The sequence below is a fragment of the Molothrus aeneus genome, chromosome 7 (assembly GCF_037042795.1).
Source record: "Molothrus aeneus isolate 106 chromosome 7, BPBGC_Maene_1.0, whole genome shotgun sequence".
Lineage (NCBI taxonomy): Eukaryota > Metazoa > Chordata > Aves > Passeriformes > Icteridae > Molothrus > Molothrus aeneus.
In genome coordinates, this window is record NC_089652.1 from 19174194 (window position 1) to 19186479 (window position 12286).

Genomic DNA, 12286 nt, shown 5'->3' on the forward strand with positions numbered 1-12286 from the left:
GCCTCTCATTACATTTTTCTTCCCTTGTCCTGACAAGATGGGGAATGGCAGAACAGCTTGGTGGACACCTGGCAGCCTGCCAAGGTCAGCCCACCACAGTGTCAAACTGGCAGGGAATACTTCTGAAAATGTGGTATCAGCTGCAGATCTGGGTTCATGGACCTGGTTTCAGTCAGGCAACTCAACAATTTGCTGCTGACTGTTCAGCTACTGAGCTGTAATACGCCTCAGTCTTCACATACAGGCTGTCCATAAATCACTCCACTAGCAAGAAGCATTGGAAAAAGAAAGAAACATTGATTCTTAAGGTCTGTCTACACATCTGTATAGTGTATAGACTCACTATCCTTAGCATTAAAAGCAGTTGAACCATGGCAACATAAATCTAGTAATGGAGATTAACTTATGCTGGAGAAAAAATACCTAGTTTTGGAGTTACTCTGGCCATTACCAGTATAAGTAATGGCCCTTTTACTTTCATTATTTAAATGCCTTGGAAAATGTTAGAAACACTACTGGGTATTCTACTAGAAACAATACAGTTCATTTTGCAAAAGCAATATTTTATGGAATAGAAAAAATTCAATCCTTCCAGCGTGAGTAGAGGAAAAATTCCAAAGGGGTGGGAAAAAGCAAAAAACCAGATGACACTGGAAAATTGTGCTCAAATTCTCATCTACACCTTTAAAAATCCTGAGTAACTAAACTTAGGAACAGTAAAGTAATTAGAAGCTCACATGACATCAGAATCAGGCCCATGGATTCTACTGCATGCCACAAGGATTGCAGACGTCCTATTTTCAGCACAAGCAATAATCTCAATGTTTGCCATGATTAAAAATAGGAAAGTGAAGCTATTAAAGGAAATCAGAATGTCTTTATACCAGCTTTTCTTGTGGAAAGAAATGAAAATTCATATTCAAAAGATGCCTTATACAAGAAATTGCAATGTGATCTTGACAAAAACTGAAATCACCCAAGGAGAAAGTATGGGAAAGGTGTAAGGGCATAAATTACCAGGACCCAATGGCATTCTTCTGAAGATCCTGAACAAAATAGATTTAAAATGTAGAGATGTGACCCTTTCAATCAGCTTTCCATGAAGAATAGAAACACATCAACATAGTGATTATTTTTATTTTAGTTTTCATCAAAAGAATTCTTGGAAAGTTTTGTTGTTGACTGACAGAGTGAACCTCACTTTAGTGAGATGAAGGCTGCAGATCAAGTCAAAGAAACCACAGCAAAGACAGAGGAGCTTTTATACAAAACAGGAGAATGCACATGTAACCAGTTTCTAAATGAATTTGTGCTCATGTGACTGAAATCATGTTTAATCTCTCAGTGATACACAGGACACTGTGATTATGTGCTAATCCACCAGTGCCCATGCAGGTAAATCCATATTGTGTGCTATTTCAATGGGTCTCCAGCTCTAGCAAACCATTGAGAAATGAACCTCACTCATTTTTCAGGCACAGCAACAATGCCACTGCAAGTAAAGCAGACGTGGAGAATTCCTCCAGATCCATTTCTATACTTACTTCCCATACTGATGCAGCAACAGCTGGTGGCACTACGATGCTATAAAAGCTGGCTTGCAATGCCAAACCCACTGGCTCAGAAATGTTACAGTTCAAGAACTCACTATGTGTTTACAAATCATAAAAAAAAATTTTGACCAATCATTTAAGTCACGCCCATTTTCAGAGAAAAATCAGCTACACCTATTTTTTTTCACATATATTTGCTTAATCTCATTTTAAAAACCTGTAGTGGTGGAGCTGTCAAAACTCTTCAAGGTAACCTACACAGGGTTTAACTCAACTTACCATTAGTAAGCTTTTCTTGATGTCTAACCTAACATTCTTGTGCTGCAATGCAAGCCCACTATTTCTCTCTTGATTCTCAACAGAGAACCATCAGTTTGTTTTCACATCAGCCTTCCATGACAGGAGAAATGATACCATATGACCCTTAGTTTTTCATCTTTCTTAGCCATCTTCCTTTACCATGGTTTAGAGATATGTGATCATTTTTGATGCCAAAGGACTTGTTAATTTTCTTCAAAGGCAGTCTCTAATATACTACCTTAACCAAGTCTTGGCAGTGATGACAAAATGTTATGATGCACACGTGAGTTGATGTATTCTCACTGCTAGCAAACCTCCCAATGTAAACTTTGGAGCACTATTGACTTTCATATTGCAGTTCATTACATTTCATGTAACTGCTTCTAATTTCAATACTACCCTCTCAAGCCCTTGGACTACCACTGACTTAGTACTGATACAAATTTAGTAATCAGATTCTGCTTTATCAGTCAAGCCAATAGAAAGCAGAAATAGACCCAATTCCAGAACTTGACTTTCACATGCATAGTTCCTGTAGAAAAGAAAAATGCTGATAGTTATTCTTCATCTATAATTTTTTAAACATCTAAGTTGGTGTGCCTGTGTAGCTTTGTACTGACTATTATACAATCTTGGTTCTATAAGGCTCACGTGAATGTCATTACTAAAAAGAATGGTTTTGAGAACCTAAGCTGTCAAAGCCTGGACATGACAGAAAATAGGTAAAAAGAGAAAGATACAAGAGAAAAAAATCACAATGAACTCAGTTCAAGAGTGTGAACTGGTGTTGATGTCTGATATCTTCTACTCTTAACACACAGAGCTCCAAAGGAAACCAAGGAGCAAGGGATACAAGACCCAACTGATAACAAAGTCACTATGTGGAAACGATGCCTTCTTCTACACAACACAGCATGATGGCACTGACTGTGTACATGTAACTAACTTATATTGTGATGTTTAGCAGTCATTGAGCTATAGTACAGTGAGATAAAAAAAAAATTAACAATGCAGTAAGTGTTTTCCAGGGGAAGTACCAAATCAGTATTACTTAAAACAATTCTCATTTGGGAAGGAAACGGAAAGGATGATGATGGTGGAACACGCAGGTTACAGATGCTTTGATGGGGTTCTATAGGGATTTAAAGATATTTAAGAATGACAGCTCTGTCTGAACAAGAAGATGAACAAGGTAGCATAGATTAAGGTCTTTAGCCACTGAACTGTAGATTATCCTGCCAAGCAAGAAAATTTATGAAAAATATACTCACTACATATATGTCAATCTAACAAGTTCAAATCACATGATGTTTTAGAAAATTACTTCTCACTTCTCCATAAATTATTCCTAATTAGCTCAAAAGATCCCTAACACTAACTTGAAATTTTAGCTACGCCATTGTAAAATGCAGCGTTTTTGATTTCTGCAATGATCAATTGCACAATGGAGGCAGACATTAATTAAGGTTGGTGTCTGTGCTCTCCTTGTGAAACAGGAGACCCCATCGCACTCCTCCCTTTTCTGCTGCCTATTCAGCTCTATACAGAATGGTAAATCAGCTATTCAGCTGCTGTAAAAATGGCTCAGAAAGGCTTCTACTTTCCTCATTTGAACCACGTTTTACTCATGTCTTGATCATGTTTGACTTTAAAATAACTGCCCCTTTCAAGCTTTGATTGTGATTCAGTTCCTTGATGCCACGCAGGCCTGCCGCTTCCTCTCAGTGGCTGATGATGTCAGGAAAAGGCTTGGCAAGTGTTTCATACATGCATGTTTTTTGGGGAATAATTAAAACTTAGTGTCAGCTTCCCAGGTGCACAATTATTCCCAGGATCCTGTTTCAGCAGGAGTCACAGACACTTCCACAGATTTGTGGAACTGAATGGAAAAACATGTTTTCAATGAGACAAAGCCACTTCCCTGCTAACATTTACATCATCTATTTCTACTCCAATCAGAGATATTTCCCAACTCTCAATGCATCCTTAGTTACCTGTGACATCAGCTTTGCATTTAACTTGATAACCAAGTCAAGCACATAAATGCATGAAACATTTTAACACGTAACACTAAATGAACAAATGTGTGCATTTAATTAGGAAGCCATGTCATTTATTAGCTTCAGTTTGCTTATGTCCTGCATCCACTGACTGAAGAGCATGAACTAGGTGTAGAGATTCAATTTCTTCTCCTGAATTAATTTTTTAAAGTACTCATTTCTTCCAAACACTTGAAATTCATGACTTAGTAAAACTGAGTGCTTTACATATAACAATATAACTCAGCTTTTACACAGATCTTTAAAAGATCAGCAGGTTGCTGCTCTTTTAATCTCTCTTTAATTAAGAACTGCCAGCAGTAATGGCACTTTCCCAACTCCAGGCAAAAGATATTTATCTGTCTGACTGTAAACTGCAACCAGAACTGGGTGCAAGAACTGAATTGCCAGTGTATTTTACATGGACATCTTCAGGTCAGATATCTAAATGCATTTAGACACTGACTTCAACGTCAGTTTGGTGGCTAAATGTCTTTAAAGGCTGTATATATGTGCTGTGTATATATTGAAGCTAACAAAACTCAATTCTATGGAAAAAGAAATAACTGTTAACTTCTCTAGAATGGCTTCAGCAGGAGAGATCTCCTAACTCTCAGTCACTGAAACTGATGAAAGGGAATAGTCCTGCAAATGCAGCCACCTGCCCTAGAACAATGCTGGTAAGTCAAACGTAACAGATCCCTTTTGCCTCTCATACTTGAGGAAGTGTCATAGGAAGATTTGTCTGGAGTGAATCCATCACTTGAAGTGGTAAAATACCTCTTCTCTTCAAGAAAGAGAGCACCACCATGGTTTACAGCATTCCTAGGCTTTCTGTCAGTGACAGAATGTGTCCATCACCATGGTTTACAGCATTCCTAGGCTTTCTGTCAGTGACAGAAAGTGTCCATCTGCTCTTTACAGCTCTTTTCCCTGTCTCATTGCTGGTCTGCATGGAGCTTTTTGGGCACAGAAGGGTAACTTTCTTCTCTTGGACATTTAATAACATGCACTGCAGTGAAAGCTGAAAGGCTGAGCTCTTGCAATTCTGTCTGCAATCTGCAGTATTCTAGGTACTTACAAGAAGTGCACAAAACCAGGAGAGCAATCCAGAGCAAACCACACATTTCCACTAATTGGGAGATCACTGAGATGACTAAGCTGGAGGGAGAACTTGCTAACCTACAGGTGCTCATCCTCAGAATACGGCAGATTTATAAGAGCTGGCTGAATCATGATGACAAATCTGCTCCTTTCAGATCTTATTGCATGGGAAATCACTTTTATTAAAGAATAGGTAGTAAAGGATTCAACTTACCAGTCTTCTTCACAACCAAAATCAGAAGTAGAGCAGCTGCTTGTAAGCTGAGGATCTGCTACACACTCAGTGCTGGTTTTCAATCTTGCGTAGTTTTTACGAACAACATATCCCCTAAAAGCTAAAAAACATAGTTTTGAATCAGGAAGATTCTGTAGAAACTGAAACTGGCTCTGCAGCACAGACCTGAATGTCCCCAGCTTTTACTGAATTTGTGTACAGGAACACTTAGCAGCCCACAGGAGTGACTCCAATGTTTGCAATGTTACCAACACCCAGACATTCTACGGGGTCTTACACTCTCACTGTTGACCACTTGGCACAGTCCTGGCAAGGAAAACAGGCCTCAAAAAGAGAATGTGTCTAATTTAAACATGAATCCAACTCAGAATGTATTAAAATAAAATCACTCCCAAAACAACTTCTTTAATCACAACTTCCCTTTGATTTAGTCATAATTTTACAGAATCAGAAGCTTTACTTTCTTTTATTGTGGGACAATGGGGTGCAGAGCCAGGGACAGATATATTCACTTAGCCTTCTCCTATTTTTTAAATTAACTGTAACCATGATAAAACATTTAAAATGCTTTTCTCTCATAAAATCAGGGAAAAAATTATAGACATTAGAATTTATACCATTCCTAAAAAAAGAAAAAAAAATCATAGTGGAATGATATGGTAAATAAAATGACAATTAATAACATTTTGAGGATAGCTACATCCTTTATTTCCATAGACTGTCTCTGGGTTCAGGTACCTGAATACCATAATTATTTCTATAGTTTTATCTTGCATTCTTTACACCTGTGAGCAGTAATAAAGCTCCAGCACAAACCAAAGATAGTGATGCATACTGCACTTAGGACAAAGGACTAAAAAGGCTGCAATATAGACTTAAACTCAGAAAATTTAAGATTTGATTTTGTAGGGTTTATTTCAAGCATTATTTTAAGTAGAAATACCTAAGGGGAGAAAGGACTTAATAATGAAAAAGTAACTACAGTATCAGTGCCATTGTTTCAGTGTACAACAAGCAGTTGCTGAATAAGGCTGAGGGCTGTGAGAGAAAGGAGCTGTGTCCAGCTTAGTCCAGCAGGACTGCAGTTTTAACAGTGAGACAGTATGTAAACCAATAGTGGAACTAAGCTGAGGAGATAGGATTTTTAAAAAAATGTTTCCTGTCCAGGAAAAGCTTTTATGCACACTAAATGCACACAAACCAGAGTAATTCTGAAGATTAAATACCCAAAGGAGAAGAGCAGCCCTCCCACTGGGGTCCAGGGTTACATATTAAAGGCACTGATAGGCACAGAAATAAGGTCTAAGGCAACCTCATGTAGGATCAGGATCAACACTGTAGATTACTGAAGGAAATCAGAAGGTAGGACAAATACTGAATAAACTGAGGAACGGAGAAATTGATCAGAAGATTAACAAGATTTCTTTGTCTCTCACACTTCTGACTTTTTAATGCAAGCACTGAGGTTTCTGGGATAAGGAGCAACAAAAGTTGTCTTTTAATGAGAGGTTATGAAAATAAACAACCATTCACTTTACAGAAGTCATGACAGAAGTTCGACCTGCTGAGGTGTTGAACCAAATACAGAGCTCAGGTATCCTGAGGCTTGAGGAACTTTCCACCCTGGATACTCCCAACTAGGAAAGTCTCCTACCTGACAGAGATGAGGCAAGCTCTCACTTGTCCCATGTGATCAGGCTTCCAATCCTTAACTATCCCCTACTGACCAGCCAAGGATCCCACTCTGCTGTCAGCAGCAGAGACAGCTGGCCAGCAGTCACCTCTCTGCAGCTGAAACATGCTGAGTGTCAATCACTCAATGAACTACTATAAAGAAGCACTGAAACAAATGAACTGATAAGATAAAACTTCAGTTTTATCCTTTGTAGTTTCTCACCTTTTAGTACTTCTTTGCATGTGTGTCTATAAAATCCACCCTGATACTTGCTGTGATTTTATATTTAAATATTGTTTTTCTTTTTATCAGAGATTCTTACTAATGTCAGTACAACCATTTTGGTCTTTGCCCCATCCACTGTGTAAAAATTGCTATATCTGACTTAATAAACACAGTTTTTGCCCTATCTTCTGTCTTCATAGGTATTTTCAAAATCAACTCCTCTTCCCACAAGATGGTTTCTAACTTTCTTCCAAATTTCCTTGAATTTGAAAGGTAAATAGCTGTATTTTTCCTATTTTTGACTCCTGGAACAACTGAAGTACAGGGTAAACAAACTTCTTTAAGACTCTCAAAAGCTTCATCAAGCACTAGTAGGGCTGCATCTTTTCAACATTTATTAACAGGCTCTATAATGCTTCAAAAGAAATACATATGCAGAGAATTCTACTGGGGGAGTCTAAGAGGCTGGGAAGCCGCTCCATCACAGCAATTTGCATTACTGACTGGTGCTGGTTTTGACACTAAGCACTTGGCTCAAAGAGTGTGAAATTAGCAGACTCATGTTGCTACTGCTCCATGAACAATCACTGCATCATTGAAGAAGAATGATTACCAGCTGTCACCTCATTTTCACCTTATTCAGTCTATATTCCAAACTTTCCAAACAGCAACAGTAGCTTTAACCCTGATCTTTACATAGCCAAAGATGACAGGATCTGACAAGCAACATAGGAACTGAACTTAATTTTAACACTTCTATTAGTAATTGGTGTTAAATGCTTTATGTGCCACAAATTAGGACATGAATTTTTACTTCTTGTACTGATCATTTTTCACACAAAAAGAGTTTTCTGTCAGTTTCAGCACCTAGCAAACCAAGAATCTATTTACCTCAGGGAGTCTGAAATGTAGCATCTTGCAGTTACAAACTTTTAATGTCTAAATACCAAGGCAATATACACTACATACAATAATGCACAATTCCAGATAGAAAAAGTCCAGGCATTTGCCTTCTGGGTCCCACAGGAAATATAGAATTACAGAGCAAATTGTGAAGCACAGTATAAAAAGATCAAAGCTAAACAATCACAGGTCTATGAGAGAACTATAAAGAAAGGAAAAAGGAGATGAAGTATTTTTAAAACATTAGAAGGATTAGTTCTCAGTCATTAAAAAATCATGTGAAACAGACTTTTTCTACACATACACATTTTTACTCTCTAACATCACCTAAAATAGCATATAACAGCAACTCAGAAGTGAAAGCTCATGCTTGCTAAAGAGAAGGTAGTTGATTTCCTAGGAACAGCACATCACTTTCTTAATTTGTCTAGTTAAAAGAGCATTCAGCAACTTAACTAACAGCATCTGAGAGAAATTAGAGCCCATGAATCTGATTATTCACTCCATGCCAAATTAATTCTAATAAGCAGTAGATGGCATAGAGTCACACCCTTTATTGGGTGCCATGAATACTTCCCCTCTTTCACTTCTCTAGATGGATACTGGGTGATGCATGTTTAACAGCAGAAAAAAACTCCTAAGTTCTCCAGCAGAAGTATTATGAGAAGGAAGTTATGAATTCTCATGTCCAAGCAGTAACTATCATTAACAGTGACTATTAGCAAGACTCACTAAGGCTGTCATCAGGTCTGGTGTCACTGATGCACATCAACACTTGGACATGGAATCCACAGAATCACAGAATGTGCTGAGTTGGAAGGGACCAACAAGGATCATCAAGTTCAACTCCTGGCTCAGCACAGGACCATCCTCAAAGGTCATGTCATGTGCCTGAGAGCACTGTCCAAATGCTTCTTGAGCTTTGTCAAGCTTGGTGCTGTGACCACCATGTATCACAGTCTCTGATCTTGAGACTTAGTCAAATAAAAAAGTGAAGATGACTATGAAATTCTGGCAGTATCAGCAAGGAAAAGGAAGAGATTTTATTGTACATTGTCCCTTCCTGATTTTAGCATGAAATCCAGTAAGAATAGTCTCCATTTTTTCTCCTCAAAATCAGAAGAAAAATCAGACATTTGGAGATTGACAGAGCTTAGCTCAGAGATGGGGATGGAATATAAACCCCTATAGTTTAAAACTGTAATGCCTTCTCACTTTTCTAAAATGCTCCCTGCATACGAGCATTAGAGACATACTAAACATGAAGAATTACTGGATGCTGTAAGCTAGTACAGGACACAACGAGATAGGAAAGTAAAGTTAACCATAGCTGTGCAGTCTGTATAAACTAGTCTGGTTTACCCTGACTGGGAAATTAGGATAATATGATAAATCAGTTCAGCTGCCATTAGGAGAGACATGTCTTCAATGTTTTTTACACTGACAATGTAGTTAGAAGAAGGAAAACTACTGATAAAAAAATTAGGAAAATGAATCTGCTACTTAGCAATCATTTTCAAGAAAAATTTAAAGAAAATTTTTTTATATATTTATCAAGTGCTTAGAAGTTTTTGGAAGATTTTACTCGTGTAATTCTTACACCTATACAATGGTATTAGCTGAGTGCATGTACACACACACACTTATACATAGTAATACAAATAGATGAATAAATATTGGAATAAACATGCAAAAAATACTTCCTTGTCTTCTACTGAAACTAACATTATATTTTTGCTGCTGAAAGTCCCAAAGGCAATGCTTTTATTAAAATATTACGTTTATTATAAATGTAAACCAGTAAATTGCAGCTGTTCTCTGTCCCTCTTTTTTATTAAAAGGGAATAAATTTTGCCAGAAGTACAGTTAGAGATATGTAAGTTACAGAAAGAAAAGTAGAAGTTACAGAAAGAAAGCAATTTACAAGGGGTCCTTCCTCCTGAACATCCATCACTTCTTATTTAAGGAAAAGAGCCCAAATCTAGAGTTCTTGATAAAGAATTTTCTAATACAGTATGACATATGGTGAGTGTGTGAGCACGTGTTGGAGGAGGAGATGGTGGCTCAGTGGATTAATCATTTGCCTTTCACCTCTGGAAGCATAGTTAAACTCAGTCTTGACCAGAGCTGCACAGTATATTCCAGATGGCTAAAGTGGACCTAATTAAAATGAATTCAGTGATGTCACCTCAGATCTAAATGAATTGCATGCACCACTCATTTGGCATTTTGGCAATGTCAGTTCACAAATAAAATAACCAGATTAAAATCCTCCCTTAAGTCTTTTGGGACAAGTCACACTGCATGGAAATACATGCTATCATAACTAGAAAACATACTTTCATAATTGTATTATCTGTTGCTTTAAATTCTAATTAATTCTAAATTCTAATTATTCTAAAATAAACATTTTACGAGACTTGCATGTGAGGTAAATAAATGAAGCAATATTTCAGTGAGATGATTCAGTGGATATACACTGATTTAAACCAGCTGTGAATCTGGAAAATAATTTTAAAAAATCTTTGACAATATATTTTTCCCTCTTGTAGAATTGAATTGAATTGCCCTCTCATGTGAATTGAAACACTGTAAATTCCAATTACAAAGAAATACTCAGAAATGCAAAGTACTGTCAACTCAAACACTTAACACAAAATCATCCTTTACAATTTGTTTCCGAGTTAAAAAGTAGCATTTTCTAACCCACACAGTTTGAGAAATTGTGACTGAAGTAGGAGGAAAGGTCTTGTTTATCCTGTGTACTGTTTTAGCCATGAGTCTAATAACATCTCTATATTCTGAGAACCTGAGATGCAGATATGCTGAAGTAGGGTAGCTTTTTCTTCCCCATTTAATTTAAATTCAGTAATATTTTGTTTCCTAGTGAGGGTTTCCCCCCATCTGAAATAATGACTTTTTTTCTTGTAATATAATACACTCAGGAATTTTATCCTCATGTATATTGTGAGCGTTGTTTTTTTTCTAAGTTTGTTTTTTCTTCCAACGTTTCTTCAATGGATAGTGAACTGCTGGGCCCACAGAGATCTCCAGACCACCAGCTCATGTATTTGAAAGGCATTTGTTTATTTTTAAAATGCAAATGCAGCCTACCTCAAAGACTGACTCGCAAGAAATGAACAATCTGAACAAGTCAAGAGGTTTCCAATCAGGAGCTGTGTTCCTCCTTTTTATCGGGCTATGATCACTTGCTGTCAAAACCACTTAAACAATATCCTGGAACCTGAATGAAGTCCCCCCACAATTAAAATGAGCAGGATAATCCTGCAAGAATTATTCAGGCAAATCATTTTTCACACAGTTTAAAGTAATGATAAGGTCATTTACAAAAGAAATCAGCGCCTTTGAAATGCTGACTTGTAGACAGAGGACTGCCTGGAGGAGGGCCATAGATAACAGTGAAGACTGGCCTCCTAACACTACCCTTGCAGTCTTTGGAACTGATTCTGATGAGGAGAAGGCCCAATAAGGTTAATACCCCTACTTTGATCTCTGTCAAAGCGTACCAGCAAGAATTAATTTACATTTCAGATGAAAAAGGTTGACAGCATGAAAAGGCATCTTGTTTCTGGTATGTGAATGTGCTGTAATAGATCGGGAATTCTGAAAGGAAGTTCTGAGGAAGCTAAAGGGATAAGCTGAGCGGCTGCTTTTATTGGGAAAGAGATGAAAGGAAAACAAATTTCAATATGCGCTGTTCTGTAGAAACATGTAAGCCAAATGCTTCCTAAATTCCAAGGCCTGCTTGAGCGGGGCAGGGGGGAGGGAAAGGAGAGGGAAGTACATATAGTTTAATTATATGGTTTTGCTAATGTGGATGACGAATGCAAACAATTTATCCCACTGCCTGAAATGGCTCTTTAAAACAAATACAGAGATGACTGTACTCTATTTTACTAGAAAGCTGGCTTGAGCTACCCCCACACTGTAAGATGTGCAGAGAAAGGAGAGATTTAGAGTACCTTTTGTCTCCATGTCACTAGGCACTTGGACTGTGCAATGTTATGTAAACAACACAAAAACTGTCACTGTATTGTAAAACCTGGAAAATGGCCATGATTAGCAAGCATAAGCTTTGATTTGAAACACAGAATAATTAGCATATTGAGAAGAGAAAACCTGCACAGGAAATATTTTCAAGTAAGAAGTCCTAAATATAGGTTTCCAAAGGCAGACAGAAAAGTGTTGAGGATTACTACCATTATTGCTATTATTGTTATTGCTATTATTA

The 12286-nt window shown here is 37.4% G+C and overlaps 1 protein-coding gene across 1 annotated transcript in view; it reads right to left on the reverse strand.

Annotated features, from left to right (window-relative positions):
• Nucleotides 1-12286, reverse strand: part of MYO3B (myosin IIIB) — a 167375-nt gene that overhangs the window by 45635 nt on the left and 109454 nt on the right. Inside the window, exon 29 of the mRNA XM_066554040.1 lies at nucleotides 5211-5331. Within this exon, the coding sequence (XP_066410137.1) occupies nucleotides 5211-5331 (121 nt within the window). The remainder of the gene's footprint in view (nucleotides 1-5210; nucleotides 5332-12286) is intronic.